The 22,148-nt window shown below is 32.5% G+C and overlaps 3 protein-coding genes across 3 annotated transcripts in view; 1 reads left to right on the forward strand and 2 right to left on the reverse strand.

Moving 5' to 3' along the window:
* Window positions 1–7,096: 7,096 nt before the first annotated feature.
* On the reverse strand, window positions 7,097–9,566 carry LOC135850070 (uncharacterized). The gene is made up of 8 exons (XM_065370781.1): window positions 9,364–9,566; window positions 9,210–9,281; window positions 8,868–8,963; window positions 8,660–8,749; window positions 8,489–8,573; window positions 8,220–8,414; window positions 7,926–8,071; window positions 7,097–7,773 (listed from the first exon to the last, which is right to left on the reverse strand). Exons 1-8 carry the CDS (start codon window positions 9,364–9,366, stop codon window positions 7,525–7,527), a joined length of 936 nt encoding a protein of 311 aa, XP_065226853.1. The 5' UTR covers window positions 9,367–9,566; the 3' UTR covers window positions 7,097–7,524.
* Window positions 9,567–10,021: 455 nt separating this feature from the next.
* On the reverse strand, window positions 10,022–11,244 carry LOC135842201 (uncharacterized). The gene is made up of 4 exons (XM_065359566.1): window positions 11,034–11,244; window positions 10,605–10,957; window positions 10,372–10,505; window positions 10,022–10,292 (listed from the first exon to the last, which is right to left on the reverse strand). The coding sequence occupies exons 2-4, from the start codon at window positions 10,953–10,955 to the stop codon at window positions 10,220–10,222; spliced, it is 558 nt and encodes a 185-aa protein (XP_065215638.1). The 5' UTR covers window positions 10,956–10,957; window positions 11,034–11,244; the 3' UTR covers window positions 10,022–10,219.
* A 2,793-nt stretch (window positions 11,245–14,037) lies between these two features.
* Window positions 14,038–22,148, forward strand: part of LOC135850071 (uncharacterized) — a 91,683-nt gene continuing 83,572 nt past the window's right edge. The window contains exon 1 of the mRNA XM_065370782.1: window positions 14,038–14,325. Coding sequence (XP_065226854.1) covers window positions 14,323–14,325 — 3 coding nt within the window. The 5' untranslated portion in view covers window positions 14,038–14,322. The remainder of the gene's footprint in view (window positions 14,326–22,148) is intronic.

Genomic DNA, 22,148 nt, shown 5'->3' on the forward strand with positions numbered 1-22,148 from the left:
GAAGCATGGATTTTTTCTTCCCGAAAAAGGCCCTTTTTTCGCTATTATGAGCAAGGGAGGGGGTGGGGGGATTTTTTTGCCTCCGACATTTTTTTTCAATGGTACCCAACAATGTTTCATCAAAATTTCAGAAATCCGAGAACAGGAGCATTTCACCTATTTTACCCAGGAATACCCTTTCAGCTATCTTGATGTAAGCACAAATACTTCTGCGCATGTAGTTTTACGATCACGCGGTGTAAAAGAATTTTCAATTACTCAATTCTGAAGTAAAATTTCACGCTGAACAACTTGGTGCACTTCGATTTCCGCCATTTGTCCATATTTTTGGAGAAAAACGCAAAAAACGTGGTTTTTTGAGAGTTTTTTGAGCTTTTGAGCTTGACCCACCACTCCAAATGGCCGGGTGATGACTTCTATAGAAAGTAGACGTAAAGCTACATATTTGACGAAAAAATCGTTTTGGTATGTTTTTTCGTTCCGGAGTAATGTCGATTTAAAGTTTTCTTTTGTCCCCCCTTCTCCCCCCATGTGATGAAAAATTCTGAAAAAATTCAGGGAGATACCCCCATGTATCCTCTAACTATATTCGTTTACAGAATAAATTTATCTCAATTACTCGCTGATGCAGAATTTTTCCCCCGAAAAACGCGTTTTTTGGCCCCCCTGGCTGAGGGGGGTGGGGTGGGGAACGGGCTATGGGCCCAAAATTATTTTTTGGGGGTACTAAACATACCCTGTGAGTTTCATCGAAATCTGAGGTTAAGGGCATTTTGCCTATCTTATCGGGGGGTACCCTTTGTAGATTGTTTTCGTAAAATTTGTTAAAGTTACAAAAAAAATACGTTATAATTTTTGACGCCAGAAAAGTGTTGAAACAATGTTGAAACTGCTCATTGGAATAATTCAAAAACGTCTAACTGGTGTCAGATTTGTTCAAAACGATGTGAAAATTGAATAAGATAAAGTTCAAAATATGATTAAAATGTTCTGAAAATTTTGCTACAATTTTTTTCAAGTATGAAAATGTAGGAATTGGTCTAGAAAATGTTCGAAAGTTTTTTTAAAGCAATTCACATTACTTTAAACTTATTTAAAATTTGGTAAAAATGTTTTAAATGTCCATAAATATGAAAAATTGAGGTCTTTGAATTTTCCAAAATTGTTCAAAAATTAAATTAATGGAAAAAATTCTTTTAAAAAAACTCATTTCTGGTGACATTTGAATTATAATCACGTTTACAGACCCAATTTTAATACATATAAACGAGTAAAATACTGTGTTTAGGAGCACAAATTTTTCGAATAAATAATATAAAATTTTGAAAAATTGAGCTCACAATTTTTTTTTGCAATTTGCACCAGTTAAAAATGACCTTCAAAATACGATGTTGGTGAGAATAAGATTTAGATGAAAGATTCTCATAGTTGCAGCTGTCCAATTGCATAATATTTCAAATTTATGAACCATTTTTTTTTCAAATTTGAACCCAAAATTACACCTTTTTCATTTATGTCGAAAATGGACCTCAAAACGCATAAAATTTCTCTGGTTGTAGGTACCAGTTGTGCAATTGAGGGTTTTGGAATTTGAAGAGTGAAGACATTCGTGTAAAAAAATTTGCACATTGAAAAAAAATTATTCCCATTTTTATTTTAAAATTGGGCTTCTAAATACGATTATAATTCAAGTATGATAAGAAATATGTTGTTTTTTTTCATGAATTTAACTATAGGTATCAAAATGTTTGAGCAAGGTATTTTGTAAATTTCAGATCCTTTTGGGACCTTCTAATCTTCTTTTTTGAGGAGTCTTCAACGTGTTTTGAGTATTTTTTTTCTCATTTTATACGATTTTTATGATATTTTTTCATTTTTCGATATTTTTATATTTTTTTGAGTCTTTTAGGACTTGAAAAAAGATTTGATTGTTCGATGTTCATCTTCCAAAAAAATATTTATTTATTTTTTCAAACCTCATTTTGGAAATCACAGTTTTTGGTTTTTCATTTTCATTTTCTTAAAAAATATTGATTTTTTTTGTTAAGGTTTTTGCAATCCTGAGATTTCCAAGCCATTTAGTCATCAAGTATTTCGTTATTGTACGATTTTCATGTGATTTATAAGAAATTCTTGTGAAGTTTATATTCGGTACATACATTTTAATGATAGGTAGGTAGGTATTTTATGAGACATTATTTCTTGTAATTATACATTTATGTTGATTCTAAGTAGATCTTTTTCGTGAGTTTCGAATAAGTTACTATTTTATTTTTTTTTCAACTTCAACGGATAAATTTTACCTCAAGTATTTGAACTATGTAGGTATTTTAACAATGTTTTAAACAAATCTTCAACGCTATTTTAAACTATTTCTATCTTTTCTTGTGGTTTATTTTCATTAAGTATGTTTTAAAGATTTTAAAATTTTTCAATTATTTTATTTTTTTTATTATAAAAATTATTCTTTTCTTACAGGCTCACTTGTAAGGTAGAAATAATCCTAAATAAGTTCAGCTTATTTACTTTGTGCTCGAAATATTTCAAAAACAAAGTTTTCTAGAGAAAAATTAATCACTCGTTCAAATGAAAAATTTCATGTTCTCCAACAAAAAATTTGATTTTTGTGCCGAAGAATTAAAAATGTTAAAATATTTCTTTTTATCATAGAAAATCATTTTTTGTAAAAGAAGATCTAATGATCAATCGTACGAAAAACATTGAGGAAAACAGAATCCACATTTAATGTTAGTAGGTTAATTTAATTTTTTGTTTATGAATTTTTGTCGATTGAATTTGAAAAAAATTGAGTATAATTATTTTCCATTCCCATCTTTGGTGCAAATTTCTGGCTTCTCACGTACACAATTTCTTTTTATCCCACCGTAATTATCGTTTCACAGCAATTTCTATAAAATTTTAGTAAACATCTCCGTTCATTTGTAACAATATTTCAAATTGAATTTGAATTCTGAATTTCCTGACCTCTTTCAACTGCCAGATGAAAGATCACATCATTCGTCTATGTGCAAGTTACAATAAGTGATCTCTGTGTGTACGATTATTCGATCATCGTCTGTATTTAAATTCAGAATAAGGTCAAGCCGATTATCATAGGTATTTTTCTTCGAGTCGAATTTTTTATCTTCATTATGTAATTGGCATAATTTATCCCCGGTTAAACTATTTACCTGGTTTAATTTGTCGACAATGGGCAATAAACGTTGTATACGTACATTGGCTACATTACATTCATCATTATGAGCGAAAGCTGAAAGCCACAAAGGATGTGATTAGGGTTCGAGATCGAGATACTACTTCGTGATTTTGGCTCAAATTGTGGAATAAGTATGAAAAAAAAATGCATCTCGATGTTCGTTTACCTATAGATTATTCGTAGGTATTAAATAGTGATGATTACTTCGAACGAGAGGCCCGATTGTTCTATTCGTAGGCGTTGCCCGTTATTTAAAAGACTATAATGTATTCACGATATATAAGTAACAGTATTAACGAAACTTTCAATTAATATATTTCGCCGAAAGGCAGTTAGAAAGTGATAGAACAAGATTTGTATGTTGGGTTAATCTGCATACTTTGTGCATAAAGTCCATAATTTACCTGTATAGTCTCCCTCATCGTATACCCTATTATATTATAAACATCGCTTATACTAATTTTTCGATAAATAAAGCAAAATAAAAAAAAATGAACAGAATGAATCACAAAGTCGAGTATTATTTTTTTTAAAAAAAAGCAATATTTCGTGCTCATTCGGCCTTGCGCATTGATACCTACCTACGTTGCAATAATCCAGTTTTAGGAAACGCGATTAGCGATTACCTAGTTGGATGCAATGCTGATTCAGCGAAATTACTCATACGAGTCGAACTCGATTTGCTAATCGAATTTCAATTAGAGGGTTTAAATGCATGGTTACGTAATGCACAACTCTACCTATGCTACGTTGTCGACGACGAGAGGAATTCAGATCATTTTTTCGGGTTTACCTGGAATTGACTGGTGAACGAACCTTGAGGCGTTTGCAGATCCATGTCTGGTCGTATAGGTGACCTTACGAGTTAATATTGAATCGAAACGCGACTTGATTGGGTTTCCTGATTTTGCGTATTTTCCAGAAAACAGAGTCAATATCAAAGGCTGAGTAGTTGAGAAATTCGAAGAAGATGGATATAAAAATTCAAGTCTGATTTGAAGGTTCGAAAATATCCTGTAAAGTAGGTTATGTTAGTGAAATTATGTTTCGATAACGATGAAATCCTTCATCGTATTGTATACTTTCTACGAGTACGTACCTTTTTGCATTTATATTCCTTGCATACAGTGACCTGATATAGTTCGTAAAGCGAAACAAATCCGTCATATTTTGATGTTATTGACTTATGGCTGTGAAATTGCACCTAAATAAGGAACAAGAGTGAGTTGATTTCAATAGCAGGGCAAGGTTTTCGAATTGCTTTGCAGGGACGTGAGTTGGAGCTACTTTTGTAAGATGAAAAATGAGGCAAAAGTTAATTTTATTGGAGTGAAAAGTTGTGAAAATATTTAAAAAGGAAAATTACCTGTTGTAAAACGATGAAAAGGAAAGCAAAGTCAACAAACGTTCATTTTCTATGTTTGAAACCAGTGACGTAAGCAGCGTTGGTGATGTTAATTTTGTTGTCTAAACGAATAACTAAGGAGTAAACGAAACTGGTTTTTGATTATACGAAACTATTGCCCATAATGTAATACGTATTGTGCCTTACATGGTAAACATATACAACCTTAAACAACATTACAACAGTTTACAAAGCTGTAAACGTTTTAATTATTTCTTCGATAAGTATATTACTAGATGAAATAAAACAAATAAACGATCAAACTCATTCTGTTTGCAGGTTACAAATTACAATAGATAAGATCAACAAATATAAAAGCAGGAATTTTGGCTGGGAATTTTTTCGAAGGATTCTGGAGAGAGCATGGCTGGTCGAAATTTGTTCAAGATAAGGTTTTTTTCAGATAGAAATTTTTTACTGCGATGAAAAAGAAAACTGAAATGAAAATCAAAATTCTAAAAAAAAAATAAAAAATATGTAGCTAACTGTCAAATTTAAAAATTTGATTTAAAAAATGTTAAAATCGTAATTTTTGCAATTTTAGCAAAAAAAAAACAGTAGGTACCTACTTTTTGGCAATTTTGGTAGAAAAGTAGAATTTTAAAAATAATTTCATTAAGAAAGTAGGATTTTTTGGAAATTTTGGAAGAACATTGGAACGTTTTTGTAAGGGGTAAACAAAATAAACGTTTTGGCAGTTCTTGCGAATCAAGAAGTTCAAAAGTAGGAAAAGCAACTTGTTGAATTAAATTTCTAAAAAAAGGGAGAAATAAATCCAAAATACGGAATAAAGAAAATAATGAATGAAAAATTTCAAAGTTCGATTTTAAAAAATTATGACAATTTTGCAATTTTTGCAAAACAATACAACTTTTTTGTACATACCTAATTTTGGTAAAAATAAAGTAACTCAATTATGATTAGTGATTACGAAGAAGCACTTTATTCCAGTTTTTGCGAAACAAGCAGGACGAAAGTATAGAAATTCATTTACTTGGGAAGCAAAATAAGCTTGTTTTAATTTGGAATGGATGGGTCAAAATTCATTTGAAATAAGAATTAGAAAAATAATAAAAAATACAAAATTCTGAATTAAAAAAAAAAAAATAAATGAAAAATTTCAAAGTTTTGTTGAAAAAATGAAAGATGGGTCTTTTGGAAATTTTGAAAAGATGTAAGTTTTTCTCAACTTACTGTAGCAAGAAAGAACTGTTTTGTAATTTTTGACCAAAAAAAATTTATGACTTTTTGGTAATTTTGATAAAAAAATATGACTTTTTTGGCAATTTGTGTAAAGAAGCCGGGCTTGTTGCAGTTCCAGCATAGCAGGACTTTTTTGACAATATTGGCGAAAAAAGGAAATCTTTTTGGAAACTGAAATGTTTTGTTTTTGACGGTTTCATTTTTTTTAAATTAAAGGAATAACTCTTGTTTTTGGCTCAAGAGGAAATAAATAATTGTATCCATTAAAATTTTTATAAATCATTACTTTAATTTAATTCTTTTGAAATGTTGTCATTCCTTCAATTTTAATTTTTGTTCAACATTATTGAAATGTTTCGTTTTTTGTGGTGGAGGGAGGGGGACTATTTCAAACATGTTTAACATAATTTCAAATTTTAAGCCTATATTTTCTTGATTTTTTTGGGACTTTGGAATAATTCTAAAGAATTGAAAAACTTTTAAATTAATTCAATTTTTGTATTTCCACACAATGTTTTACTTGAAATAAATCGTTTGTTTATTGCTAGATTATTTTGGATTTTTTTTTCTCAAATTGATTGATTGTGATGAAATTTGGAAATGAAATTTTCTGAACTTTGAGGCGTATGAAGCCTGAACGAAGAATTATTCAGTAAAAATAATTGGGAGAAGTTTCAGAAAATTCAGTTCACAGTGATCCGTATTCCATTAACTTTTTTTCTGGGGAGCTTAATTTTTGGAGATAACTGCAAAGTCTGAAATTTGAGATGCAATGCTCGAATCATTGACGCACTTCGAAAGCTGTACAAAATTTTTTACGAAAAAAAATAATGTCGAGGACCAATTAAATTATACAGATAAATTTTTTTCCCATTTTTATGCTATGTACATAGACACGTATGTTTTGACATTTTTATGTTTTTCTCGCCCTGGCAATACTGATTAATCAGCTGGACATTGGACCATGTGGTAGGTACCTTCGTCAGCTGTTCTAGCTACTTGCTTCCTGCACCGGTAATTTCACATGTAGGTACTGCTTATAAACAAGTTTATGTAGGTATTCGGATAAATAAAAATTACGACGCATTTACAATGCTAATGATAATTTCTCAATCATTATTCTAAAACTTTTATATCATGTATTTTTGACGGATAATACCAATGTAGTTAATTAAAATTTCCAAATTCCGAACTTCGAAGCGATGAAAAAAAGTTGGAAAATATTATATGTACTTGCTGAAATAAACTTTTGAACAAAAAAACACGAAAACTGGAATAGATACGATCAAACAGAAACGAGATTATCTTTATTTATAAAACTTAACGTATCAAAAACGATAGAACATTACTCCTAGTAAGTATAATTAAACATATATTCTATTTAATTTTAAAAACTAATACCGAAAGTAATTCATTGGTTCGTGAATTTTCTCTTAGCAAAAAAAAAGGAACTTCAGACTGCGATTTTCAATACGACAAGAAACGAAAAGCACAAGCATCCGAGTATAAAAATTGTTATCTTTTAAATTAAAAACAATATTAATAACACGATAGTAGGAGAAAACCGACGAGAAACAGCGAAATCGCACACAGGAACTCAATATGACACGATATGTAAGAACGCAAAATTTCTTCAAAACTTACGTATAAAAATTCACAGGTAACACGTAGTTTAAAAAAAAAGCGAAAAACGAAACCTCTACTTTTCTACCAAACAAACGTTGGGTTGTTTCGCTTTAGCAACGAAACTGTACTTAGTGAGTCTTTCTTCTATACTCATTGTGATTGCTTTCTTGGCTTCCTGCAATCCAGCTTGGAATCTTTTGAATATTATCATCGAGTTAAAGTTGATGAATGGTTTAAAATGAAAATGTTTTACCTCTTTTTCTGGAGCCCAATAACGAGACACGAGGTGAGGCTCGTCGAAAAAAACCACATGATATTGTACCTGTTGAAAATGAAATAGGTGTTAAACGTGTTAATTATTGGAAATGAGTTATCTTCAGAGAGCAGTTACACTATAGATAACAATGGTCAACATTAAAAATCAATATTACGAATTCAATCTACTGATAATTTTGGACGGAAATATAATTTTACTTTTTGAGGTGTCGTTTGCATGATCCAATAATACGTTTGATAATCCGGATCGTCGTCTATCATAGCTGGCCATGCCGGATATCCGGCCATCTTGACCCAAACAATAGTGCCTTTCTGATATCTTAGCTCTGGTAACACGTAACTTACTGGAAACAAATTAATGGATTTGATGACTTTTATACTCACCAATGAAGATATATGTATATTCATGTCGTTGAGCTTCAGTTTTAGAAAAATAAAACTACATAAAATAACAAGATGAGCTAAAACTTACGTAAATTTGCTAAAACTTACGTAAATTTTTAGAAGCATAAAGGTCTTTAAGACGAATTTCCAATGCCGCAGGTTTCCACAAACCCAAATTTACTTTTACTTGTAAAGTTGGTTTGTTTTTAGTACTTTTGACACCTCGAGATTGTCTCCTTTTACACGAGTTGGCTATATAAGTATCGATTTTCGCCGTTGAATTGCAGTATTTAACATTCTCATCTAAAATGGAAAAGCATTTTATTACTGCGATGTGAAGTTTTTCACTCAACGTGAATGTACGAAATAATACTCACCCAAATCACAAAAATGAAAATTATATTTTCTAGTTGTTGTTGTTGTAAGTCGAATATTTTTTGTTTCATTGATAATAATTTCCTCCTACGTAGAAATAAAAATGAATACATACGAACTTCTAATCTAATCGATATGTTGCAAAACGAAACTCGTAACGTTTAAGCTATCACCTTTATACATTTGCAACTATCGTGCTCGTCTATCTGCGAAGATGTTAACCATTTTTGTTTTTTAGAGCAGAACCCCGAAACATCCAATATCTAAAATGAAGCATAGAAATAAAGATAACTTTGATATTTCAAAAAGCACAAGTATCGTGGTTTTTTCGAGTAAGACTACTAAATTGGCAAATATCGAAAAGAAATGTTTTATACGAACCGAGATGGAAGTATCATTCAACGATTGATGCTCAGGTGGCACTTCCTCGAGATTTTGCTGCGGTTCCAAATATCCTATTAATGCATTCGATGACGACTGAAAATAAAATCGAAAAGGAATGTGATAAAGAAAAGACGATAAGTTACTTGATAATCAGAATTATTGGTTCGCCAGTTCTAAGAACAAAAATACGATTACTCGACCACTCGACTAGTCACTCTGCAGATACATATTATAAAAACGCCGATACTGGACGTTTCAGTTGTATTTGTTTATTACCACATGTGTGTTAGATATCTGGTATTCTGATTGTTAAGTACTTATATTAATTTGTAAACTTACTCCGTAGGTAGTCGACTTTAGTAAAGCGTCGAAAGCATTATCGATGGAATCGAAGGAATCGTTCGCCGTCATCTGAAAGAATAATAATTATGAATATTACAATCGTGTTTCAACTTGTGAAGCAAAAATAAAAATGAAATGATGTGTTACAAACCATTTTAATGAAAACAGCATTTACACTTCGATTACCCTAAATACGAAATACATGCATGTCCAACTTCGAACGTAGCAAAGAACAAGGATTAATTATTATTTAATTTTATCCATTTCCGTTGAATGCAGATGAACGATGAACTGAAAATACAATACAAAATAAACAGTAAACACGCGCACGCCAGCCCAAGAGCAACGCTCCAACGTTCAGGTGGAGGGACTGGAGCCAGCGGTGTTTGGAGAGGAGAAGGGGGTAGGGCTTGCCTAGGTGATGACGCTCCTAGCGTCGAAAATTTGCGCAAAGCAGAATTCGAGCAGTGTTACCATTTTGATAAATTCTAAATAAATTATCAAATTTTGAAATTTTTTCGATTTATTTTTCTTCAAAATTTTGATACCGACGATGACGGTACCATCTGAATGAAATCTGAATTAGATTAAAGAAAATTTGTGAGCCAGATTTAATAAGAAAATCCTGAAAGTTTCCAATGGGGTTCAAACCGAATTTTTGCCAATTTATTCCACCACATCATTTATTCATGCGTCAAAAAGTAGCAGGGTCCATAGGCCATCCCATCCCTTTCTTTCTGGGACTCCCAAAAAATCTACCAGATGATAAATGGAGATGAAAATGACCACTAAACGATAAAAAAACCAACTGTGTTTTTAAAGTTTCAATTATTTGTACAGAATAGAAATCAACAAAAGTAACAAAACGCTTCAATTACATGAAAATAGAAAAATATCACGTTAAATTAGGAATATTAATCATGAAACTGCGATTCAAAAAAAAGCTTCTTTCTTTAGGATTTAGGAACATCATTGCAAGTCCAACAAACGATTCATTCGTAAAATATCTACTTCTTTTGCTTCTTTGAGCCAGACTTGTGTGTTCTGGGTTTGTAGTCTGGTGACTGGACGGCCTCCATACTGTAAAGTGCACGAGTTTAATGACATATTTTATTTTCAAGTGAATGAATGTGATAAGTAAAATAATATATGTGCATACAACGCATCAATCCGTCGGTACAACTGTCTCATGATATCGGTGATGATGGCTTCATCTTCAACTGAATTTTCCTCCTCACAATCACCAGGAACTTCGTTTATGACTGCGCTTTCTGAGTAACGTGTAGCGTCATCCTAGTGCACATCAAGATCCAATAAATAAAAACTCATTTATATGTTAATAATACTACAAAGAAATCGATCTCAAATCGTAGAATTGACCAGTTCACTCACCACAACAGTGATCACATAGATATCCTTTCGTTTGTTATACGCGAAGTTGAAATCAAACGTACGTCCAGCATGTTTGTACGTCGCATCCAAGTTATTTACACCGCTTTCATGCCAGTTCGCCGGAACATTAGTCGGACGGTAGTCTCCATCTACAACGTCTGTACCTCCTTCATTACCCTTCACGTTCACAAATTGCGCTTTCAAGTCTATCGTCATCCATATATGAACAAGAACTTTCAGTTTACAGATGTCGTCAACGTCATCCGCGGTGAATGGAATGATTTGGTTAGGATATAAATCCTCAGCACTTCGCAGAACATCACACAAACGTTCTCGATATATATCGGACATGTCTGAAAAGTGAAAATAGATTTAGAATAGAATATCTACATACGTTCATTGAGTTTGATTTCTTTAGAAAGAGCATACCTCTAAGTTTTATCAGCAATGCTTTTATTCTTCGGTAAACTTCGACGATGGGTTTTGGAAAAAGTTCACAAATTAACAAGCTTTCATCGAATAGAATTTACAAACACTGTAAACACATAAAAATAATACATACATAAAACGCTTTCAGAGATCTGTCCTGATCAAAGCATGGAGAAATTTTAAAATTCTGTATCTGTTTTGAGTGATGAGTGTTTTCTGTTATCAAATTTCAACATGTACAAACCTGAAAAAAAAACATTTTTTTTATTCTCTATCTCGGCGACACTGATTTTCTCGCAGTGTGATTTTTTTTTAAAATGCTAAAATGGTGATCGGTTTTAAATTTCTTATTCTTTTTTCTGTAAATTTTTCAATCAATTTTTAATTAGTTATGATCTTATGATTCAATCACCGAAACCTCAAAAATTAATTTCCAACAAAAAAGGTCCTTATCGCTTTTTGCCTATCTTCAATCGTGTAGGGTAGGCACAGGCCACCACAGGCACTATTCTAATAATATATTCGTACCTAGGTAGAGGTACTTATAATTGAAAAAATACCGCGAGAAAACTGCACTTTTTTCCTTTTTTTTCATTTCAAAATTAATAATATAGCTTTCCATTCAATTCCAATAACAAATCAAAAAGAGGTGAACATAGTGTAGGAATTAGGAAATTCAATTTTCTACCAAAAAGCCAGAGGTCCTCTTTACACTGTGGTATCCTTAAAACTCAACTGAAACAGACAGATTGATTTAAATTTTCAAAACAAGAACTAAAAAGAAAGATAAAAATCTCATTTTTATTTTTGGTTTGTTTTTCAAATTAATCTGTCTGTTTCAGTTTTGATGGATACCAAGAGGACCTTTTTTTGGTGGAAATTTAGAAAATCAAATTTCCTACACAATGGCAAAGTGGTCACGTTATTTTTAAAGTCTTCGTTGTAATACTTTCAACTTTCTTCTGTTATAGATTTCAACTTTTATTTTTCACTAGAAAAGTTGTTTTTTCACCACTAGAAACCTCAATTTTATTTAGAGTTTTTCAATTTCTGATTTCAGGAATTTCCTTTTTCGGCTTTTTCTCTATAAAACTGAAGATAGATTCTCTTAACAATTTTTCCAAATGTTCAAAAACAGCTGTGATCGATATCTTCGGGTTTTTGCTGAAATTTTAACCCATTTTGATAGATCCCCATGACACCTTTTTCAGAAATGTCACAAATTATGATTCAAGTTCCAGCTGAAAATTATTCAAAAATGCTCGACAAATATTTTCGTAGAAATATTTGAATTTCTTGCTTTTTAATTCATTTCGGTATGTTGCGCATGACATTTTATTCAAAAATCCCCAAAATTATGGTCCAATTTTGGGTCCTAAATTCTTCAGAAATGAACAAAAAATATTTTCTTTGAAATATTTGAATTTTATTTCGAAATTTTAACCCATTTTGATTGGTCGCATGACACTTTTTCAAAACTCACCTAAGACTCAAAATTCTCGGTTCATCTCCTAAAACCCTTTCAACCAAAACAGCAAAAACCAACTGAATTTTTTTATTTTTGGACCCTATAATCGTGTTGAAGTAAGGGTCTTGCTCCAGCTTCCATCTTTATTCGAGTAAAAAACGCCAATTGTGAAATTCAGACAATTTTTTACCTTATTTTTGGCCGCATAGGCAACTGGAAAAGCGTTGAGTAACGTCAAGAAGTGAATGATTTATCACTAGGAAACCGATCACAGTGTTTTTCTAGAGATCGTGTTTAATTACGTGAAAAGTTTCTGTTTTTTTTTTTTTTTTTTTTTTTTTTAGTTTTCAAGCGCGACCGACAGCCCGATAGAATGGGATTTTGTTTTGAATTTATTGTATTTTTTCTCAATTTTTTTGAATTGTTGGAGTTACGGAGATATTGTTTTAAAAATCCGAAACATGTGATTTTTCATTATTTAAGAATTTATAGATTTTGTACCTTTGAAACTCAACTACAGAATGGCCGTTCAAAATGTTGAAAATACCTGCCATAAGTCGATGAAAAATGATTTAAAAATTACTTATCACACATTATCCCACTTAATCAAACTAGTACTTCGTTTTTGCTAATAATTTTTGTCCAACTATTTCGTCGTTTTTTTTTTTTTTTTTTTTTTTGCAAATTTTTGTGATGGAGACGTTGGAAAAACAAGCAAATTATGTAATATGCATACAGAAGGGAAATACTATTTCACTATTCCATTCTCCTTTTCTATTTACATACATAACCGAAAACATTTCAATCCAATAACCATCTCCAAGGGACTACGTCTTTCAAAAAAGGGAACCCGGTTACCTGAAAGTTGAAACAAAGCGATCTCCCTAGAGATACGAGTTTCCCTACACATCAAAGGCTCGCAAATCTGAGAAAATTTTTTCAATTTATAAACAAAGTACCTATACCGATGCTTTACCTACGTGTAATTTTAATATTGAATTCGGTTCAAACAAAGTTTAAATTAAACGAGGCACATTTCGGCTCGGCTTTTACGCATCATCTTCACTGTGGCGGAGATTTCTTTCGCTCGAGGTTGGTTTTCTTCACCGCCACCACCGCATTGGGTTCTTTGATACACCTTGTAAGATGGATCGTCACCTCGTGCTCGTACACAAGGAAAGACTGATGTACCTACGTGGTAAATAAGTAATTCACTAAGACGATTTTGCTCAAAGATACATACAAGTAGAATTCATACCGCATACCGAAGGGTATCAAATGCTTACATATCTCGACATGGCTGGTAACAAATTAAATTATGTATTATGGAAAGCCCCCGTATCTCTCAGGTAATATCGCAGGTTGAGGTATCACGAGTATGGTAGCCGAAAAGGCACAAAGGCAGTCTCCTTGACCTGCGTGGAGCAGGCGCTATATGATCACACTTGTGTGAGCAATGTTTTTTACGATTGTACTAGCATTTTGTTGTTGTGGTAACATTGTTAATATTTTACTCAGTACCGTGTTGCTTCTTGTTTCAAGTAGTGGTTCATTCAAAAGCCAGTACATGGTGCTTTTTTAAGCCGCTCAATTATTAGTGTTCGAAGACGTAATAATTTTTATGTAAGAAATAAATCATCTTGTGCGAATTTTCACCCAATTTGCATTCTTGGTTGTGCGGTAATCGAGGAAATTTTTTTCATCAGTTTAGAAACTCCTCGTGTTGAGGTTTTTAATGAACGTCAATAATTTTGAGTCGAGTGTTGGATAATTCACGTAATTTTTTCGAGTATTTACTTAAATGAATCGATTTCTTGAGAAATGGTAAGTTTTTTTTAAGACTATCAAGATAATTTTTGAGAAACTGGAAGTTTAGAGGTGGAAAAATAAGCGGTGAATGTTTTATAATATTTTTTAAAAATTTTATTCGATACCGGCGAGTGCGTTTTTATGCTCTAAATAAAATTTTTAAATCGGCCTTTGGGGTATTTTTAAGGCAATATGGAGCTTACTCATGGAAATATCACATTGTACACGAGACATAGGTAATATAAAAAATAAAAGTAGAATAATTAATAACCGAAAAATTATTATTCAGGGACTACTTTAGATCATCTATTAAACTTGGCAAATAACAAATTTAAAGAAAAAAAAACCTATGCATCGCCTTTTTTGTGTCATAACATTGTGAACTTTTTATTTTTCTCCGAAGGTGGTATACGCACGTATAATTTTTTCAACTTATTAATGCTGAATCGTTGTTAAGTTGCGTGTTAATGGGGTTCATTTCGTATTACTCTGGAATATTTTTAATGCCAATGAAGTAAATTAATTCTATTTTCATGCATGGGTTTGAAAAGTTGGTCAGAAATTTATCATCGAAATTGTATAAAATGTTGAAAAAATTTCACTCGATTTTGTGTGTTTATTTTCCAGATGGTTTAAAATTTAGATGATAAAATGAGGCATAGAAGTGAAAATTACAGACTGTAATCAGGAAAAATCATATTTTTTAATTTATTTTGTCCTTGTAATATGACCAATATCATTATCAAAAAGCAAAAATAATTACTCAAAATAGGTGCTAAATTTTATCGACGTAATTTTTTCATCCCATAAGAATTTAAAATTTCATTCATGTAGGTACCTACTCACATTTTGAATTAAACTTGTCTAATTCTAATTTTAAATTTTTCAGGTAATCTAGCGTTATAAATCAGAACGAAGTTGAATCATTGCTAGTAAAATAAAAATTCGATATGATTTTCCATTTTTAAATTGAATATATTCAAATTAACAAGAATTTCAATTTTCAATCAAGTTATTTTAGCAAAAAATCTCAAAAAGAGTTGACTATACCTTCTCAGGGATGAAATATTCAAGCTATCTATGGTATCTTTGAAAAACTACTTACTTTCAATCTAAATGAAAAGCTTCTTGAATTGTAATGGTGGTCGCAATCAAGTTTCAGCTGTCTTTTAACGTCGAGTTTTCATTAATTATTCACGTAGGTGCCGTTTATTTTATGCTCTTTTCTGGATTTTTTTTTTGTTTGAAAAAATGACGAGCAGTGTGTTTGCTTTGTTTCTTTATATTTCTAGTTTATTTATTGCTGGTATGTACTTGTTTGATCTGAGCAAAGGAATTTTCCTCGATATACAGGTCAAGTTGAAAACATTTTTTTAAAATGATGATAATCGTTGAGCATTCTATATTATGTCTTTCTATGGTAAATGAGATGCTAAATGAGGAAAAGGGAATCGTGTCTAGTTCTTGTCCTATCCCTTCGTTAAACTCCTGTAAACTGGACCGTGGGAAATTTCGAACAAATGACATTGATTAATGTCTGATTCACATAAGTACACAGTTATCGTAGGAAAGTTCATCACGAAGATGTAAGTTTGCAAAAAAAAAAAACAAAAAAAACTGAAGAACTGAAATTCTAATCTCATCGCTTAAAAATTGGGAAAAATTTTATTTACGCCTCGAAAAATTGTTGTGAAGACGAATGAGGGGGTGGGGAAGGAAAGAGAGAGAGAGAAAATAAGATAAAAGATAGTAAAAGAGACGAACTTATGTTGAATTTAAGATTGAGATGTAAACCAGATTGAATTGGACCTACTTTAGCGAGAAAATTTCCTCATCGTTATTTTTTTCTATCCTAAATTTCATATTCGTATCGAGTGAAAAAAAAGTTGAAATATTTTCAACTCCATCCCTCCCCACTTCTTTACCACTGACAGACGTAAAATTATCTAGAAGAGCTTATAATTTAATTATATGCGAACAAGGCCGAACACTTTGTTTTTATCTTCTTAAGGTCTGCGTGATAAAACTTGGTCGTATGGTAAATTTTAGGGATTAAAATGAAAATCGAAACTAACTCGAGAATTGTTAAACTAATTTAAGTGATATCGTGTCGACTTTGGATCAAGTTTGGCAAAATTTTCTCGGATTAATATCGTTACCGTTGGTAAAGCCATATTTTCGCTGATGGATATTTTTTGACATTGGAGGTCTATGCTTGGCGATAATAATGTTGCCGCAGTGTATTTGCATATTATTGTTGTACTCTACAATACAATGATGTGACCATGTGGTGATATTGTTTGAAAGTTTTCAGTTCCTTTACGAATCCACCTACCTGGATTTGAAAATCTGAAAGATGACATATTGGACGAATAGAAAAAAAAAACTAAAAGAGGTATCTTGAGTCTGAATTTTTAAGTTATGATCGTAAATCTGTAGGTAGGTTAGAATTAAAGTCTTGAATCTGGAGACAATTTTAAATGGCACTTTAATATTTAGGATTTCAACTCGTCTTTTTAATTAATTTTTCCAGTCCTGTGAGTTTATATACCTATAATCATGCTATGGAAGTGCTGAAATAATGTTGTGAATGAAAATGTAAGCTAGTACCTAACTCGCTTCGTGAGAGTAGGGTAGGGAAGCGAAAACCCGATGAAATTGTGAAAATAACGTAAGTAATGAGTAATCATTTTTAATGGAAGAATATTTTCAAAATAGGTACACACCTAATGACTATAGTATTCTGGTACAGCTGTGTCACTGCTTAACTATGTTCTTTAATTTGCCATTAAATAGAGTAAGCTGCAGTAAATGTAGGCAAGGCGAAGTCACATGAAACCTTTTACAACGTCATAAGTGCAGTAGGTAGTAGGTACGTATGTCGTATACCTACCTAATGTCATCTTTACTACCTATCTAAAATGCGATAAAAAAATATGATTATGAATCATGAAGACAACAATCTTAATTTTAATTCTTGTATTTTAAATTTTAATTTTGAAGCTATATCTTAAGTAATATTGCATTCAAGCCCCAACATTATCTTCATTTTATGAATGTTTCTCACAAGTAGGTAGATATTTCTATTTTCCACGAACCTACCTGATTGCGTTTAAATTCAGTATGAAATATACATAGGTACTTAGTAGGTATATGTATAGCAGACAGGCTATTTTTCCTGTACGTGTACAACGTATAAACGATTTTAAAATGTGAAATTTTTATATCGCGTGAAAATCGAAAATATCACCTACGTTCGAGCATATATAACACTTCGCGAAAAGTCATAAAATTTGAAGAAATTATATTTATCTACTCGAGATCGCGTACGGTTCATGAAAAATTGAAAGTTGGTGAAGTTTTTAACTGGAGCGCGAGTTGAATAAGTAAAACTGACTGTATAAAGTTGAGCTTTTATACGTATGAAAAAAGTTTCAGCCAGGAAAAAGGAAAAAATTGCATTTTATAACGAAATACACCTATCTGACTATACAATAAACTCGTACTATACGAATGTGTAGTCAAAGAGTTTGCGATCCTAATGAATGACGAGTTGTATGTAATTGCGAAATGTTAATTGCTGGCTTCTTCGATTATTTTTTTACTTTTCAGTATTTGATTGCTCGTTTTGTAGACGTGATTTGTTTTCGGAATCTGAGGCAGATGAAAATTTCGAATAACGAAGATGAAAAAAAGCTGAGGAAAAATTAAATGGGACCATTTTTTTGAATTTACCAGGAACCTGTTGGTTAATCACCATGCCATGTACAGCTACACGGCTATAGAGGAATGGGCTATTATGATGTGCTGTTGCATTAATGGATGGAGCTTAGATTTTTGCACGAAGAAGAGTAGGACAGGAGGGTTTTGGGCTATTCTGGTATGGTTTTAGCAAGGTTTAGTGAAAATTCTTAGATTGGAGTGATCTTAATAGGTGAGACTGAGAATAATGTGGGAGATGGTGAGTTGAACTTAACATGTAGAGCATACTGGAAGAAGTTCTTTTCTGAAGAGGTGACAGTTGACAGTGGGTGAGGAGGATGTAATCTGGGCTTACATGGCATAAGACAACAGTCTGCTTCCTTTGCAAATCTTAAAGGTTGGTGGTGTGTCTTTGGCTGGGAATCATCTGGGAATGCACGACTTCCATCACATCAGATATAAGAACAGGTGTTTCTGGTACCGGTGAAATCCTCAATGACTGCTTTCAACCATTTATCAGGCCCATAGCTAGGATTCTTTTCAGTCATGAGTCAGGGCAGATGGAATTGTAATCAGGGCATGAAAATTTACCAAAATTTATGAGTTAGACCGATATCAAGATTTCAATCCTGTGTAAACCTGATAAAGAACTGAATTCCGACTCTGATTCTGACTCTGATTCCGACACTGAAACTGAATGGATCGAACAAGAAATTGAATTAACAGCACTGAATGCGCAAGAAGTGGAAAAAGATATGTCGATTAAAGAGCATTTTGATGCAGAATTCGCCCGATTAAAAGAATACCACCAGATGACCGAATCAAATAAAGGCCTGAATACTTTTGAGCTACTGACATCAATGATTTCAGACCCGACAACGTATAAACAAGCGATGAATTCTGATGAAAAAGTTCAGTGGCAAGGAGCCATTGATGAAGAACTGAAATCAATGAAAGACGAAAAAGTTCGCCACCCGACTAACACAAAGAATAAAGTACACACAGTTGTAGATTCGACTATGGTTTTCAAACGGAAGATTGATTTCTCAGCCCCATGTGAACTGATTTTTCTAATTTTTTAGTATGTTGTAAACATTTTGTAAGGGGTGTACCCATAAGAAATTTCAATCCCCCTTCATATTTACCCCCTCATAATGACATTACGATACTGGTGTCGTTTTCATATGGTTCGAACCTCCCGAGCACAAAATGTTGCGTCAGATTTTGTTTTACACTTACCCGGCACCTGTAGAAGCTCCATTGAGGAGGGGCTGAGGCTCTGGAGAAGCCAGGTAGGTGCAAAACAAAATCTGACATAAAATTTGTGCTCGGTAGGTTTGAAACATATGAAAACAACACCAATATCATCAAAATAACTATATTTCAAAAATATTAAAAATTGAGGTGGAGGCTGAAGGAGTGAAGGCACGGGGGGGCTAGATGAGTGCAGCAGAAAATGTGACGTCATATTCGTGCTTAGTGGTATAGAAGCATGCGAAAACGACACCTCACTCATTAATAGTTAATTCTCCCAAAATTCTCATTTTACCCCCTCTATGACACGTTTTTTCAAAAAAAATTTCGAAAAAATATATGATATTGAGGGGTCATAAATACATCCAAAAAACGTGTTTAGAAAATTATTCCTCGCAGTTTTCATTGTTAAAAAACATGAAATAAGATGAAAAAACGTCATTTTTAGGGGTATATATGAAGGGAGGGGGTTGACATTTCTGACAATATTCACCAAAAAAACGTTGATCGGAATAGCGAATATGTGGTTCACCCATTTTCCCCCTATTTGACTGGACTACTGGACAACCACGAACGACAGTAACGCGCGCGAACGCTACGTAACTTCCCACGGTAGCGTCGTTGACTATCATGCCCAACCTCCGGCAAACATGACGCGTGGTCAGTTTTTATTTTTTTTGACAATGTTGCACCAACTCAAACTTGTTGAAACTTTTATGGTGTAATGTTGACTAAAAAACGTATTTTAGGGAAAAAAATGACAGACTGTACCTCCACAACTTCTTTACAAAATGGCCGTTCAAAATTTTCAAAATGCCACAATTTGGTGAAAAATGGTCCAAAAAATTTTGAAAAAATTTCAAGGGCCTCCCCTCACTCTTAAAAATCGATACAAAAAAACGCGATGTTTCATTTCCCAGAATTCCTGAGTGGGCTGCATCTAGGCTATTGTGAGGGTCATCATGTAGGAGAGGTGATATTTCTAAGGAAATTGGATGCTGCTTGGATTTTGATCTTAGTTCAGAGATGGAAGATGCTATTGTGAGGGTCATCATGTAGGAGAGGTGATATTTCTAAGGAAGTTGGATGCTGCTTGGATTTTGATCTTAGTTCAGAGATGGAATTTAGTGAATTCTTGTAGTTGTAGATCACAACCTGTCGAGTTAGCTCTCAATTACCTACTTACTGAATTTGCTACATGTTGAAGTAGAGCGCTATAACGGAGGTGAAGGGGGAAGGAGAATCAATCGTTTTCTTGCCATTGTGAATTTTTTTATAAGTCAAGTCAAAAGCTATGCTATTTTCAAAAATTTTATAAGAGTCTTTTTTTGTAGAAATGGAAAAAATATGACCAACTAAGCAAAAATCTTGGAATTTCATGCAGATGAGTAGAACCAAAAATTTTGAAAAAATTAAAATAAAAAAAAGTAATACTTACATTTTTTTTATTTTCTCTTTTTTCAGATTTCTTAGATTCTAAGTACATACCGCATAAAATTTTAAGATTTTTGCATAATTGGTCATATTTTTTCATGTTCTATAAAATAAAAGCACTATTGTAAAATTTTTGTAAATATCATACTTAGTCATAGTTTTGAGTTATTAAAAATCTGTGTTTGTGAGAAAATGGCGGACCAGGTAATATTTTTAAATTACTGCACGGGATTCGCATTGATGAAAATTTTTAAAATACTTAATATTTTCATACATTTTTTGTTAAACAATTTTTTGCTAGGCTTTATCAGATCTAATTGAATTGCATTTTCCAGTTTTCAAAAAAGCATTTTCATAATATATAAACTCTCCAAAAAGTGATAACTGTAGTTGAGTGCATTTTAATTCAATCATCGCAGAGGTTTCACTACAAAAAAAAAGGAAATCACGGACGAGTACGACTTTTACATTACACATACTCGTACCTAACCTACATCTATCTTTATGCAACATGCAGCTCTTCCTCAATCCTCATTTAAATGATACAAATAAATAATACATATCGATGGTGTTGTGGATAAAAGGCCAAACTGTTTTTTTTTTCCAAAGGGCAAATCTGTTCTCGGTCATTTTGAGTAAATACGAAAGGGCCAATCTGCATTTTTTTACATGAAAGTATAATCCAAAACGGCGAAACTGAACTATTTTTTTACTTTTTTTTTACATTACAGACCACTACAAATTTATCTTTGATGGCCAGTAATTTAAAAAAAATTGCAAATGTACCAAAATGATCTCAGAAAACCCAGACCTACGAGTAAACAAAATAATACGAGGGTGGATTAAAAAGTATCGCCAACAGTGCTCTAGAGGAGAGCCTATATGGAGGTACGAGTATTTTGAACCAAATGAGCGCTCATTTTATAGCTTGAAGTTTTAGGAAGACGGTGGTGTGTTCAGTTTTTAGATACCTACAACTCGAAAAAATGTTGATCGTATTTGAAATTTTTGAGAAAAGTTATTCGGTTGATGGGGCTGGAGTATCGTACATTGCGGTCTAGTAGCAAGTCTAATATCTATATCAAGCAGTGTGTGCAATCATTTGATAGTCCAAAGCCTCAGGAACACGGCGGTGTATTCAGTTTTTTTTGTTTGACTTGTACAAATATTCTTGAATGAATTCAACGAGATCATGGTATAGCTAAGTGATATTAATTTTCACTAAAAAAAAAACGCCCAAGTCACTTTGGACATGTTCAACATTGTTACAACATGTTGTACAGAAAAACTAAATACATCACCATGTTCCTGTAACTTCAGACTACAAAATTACTGCTCATGCAGCTTGCTATAAGAATTAGTCTCGCCGGTAGAGCGCAAAGTGTACCTACTTGTGTATCCTGCATGACCTGAAATTTTTTCCTCGGCCCATTCGAAGGCCTCCAAAA

Source organism: Planococcus citri, chromosome 1 (genome assembly GCF_950023065.1).
Source record: "Planococcus citri chromosome 1, ihPlaCitr1.1, whole genome shotgun sequence".
NCBI classification, from domain to species: Eukaryota; Metazoa; Arthropoda; class Insecta; order Hemiptera; family Pseudococcidae; genus Planococcus; species Planococcus citri.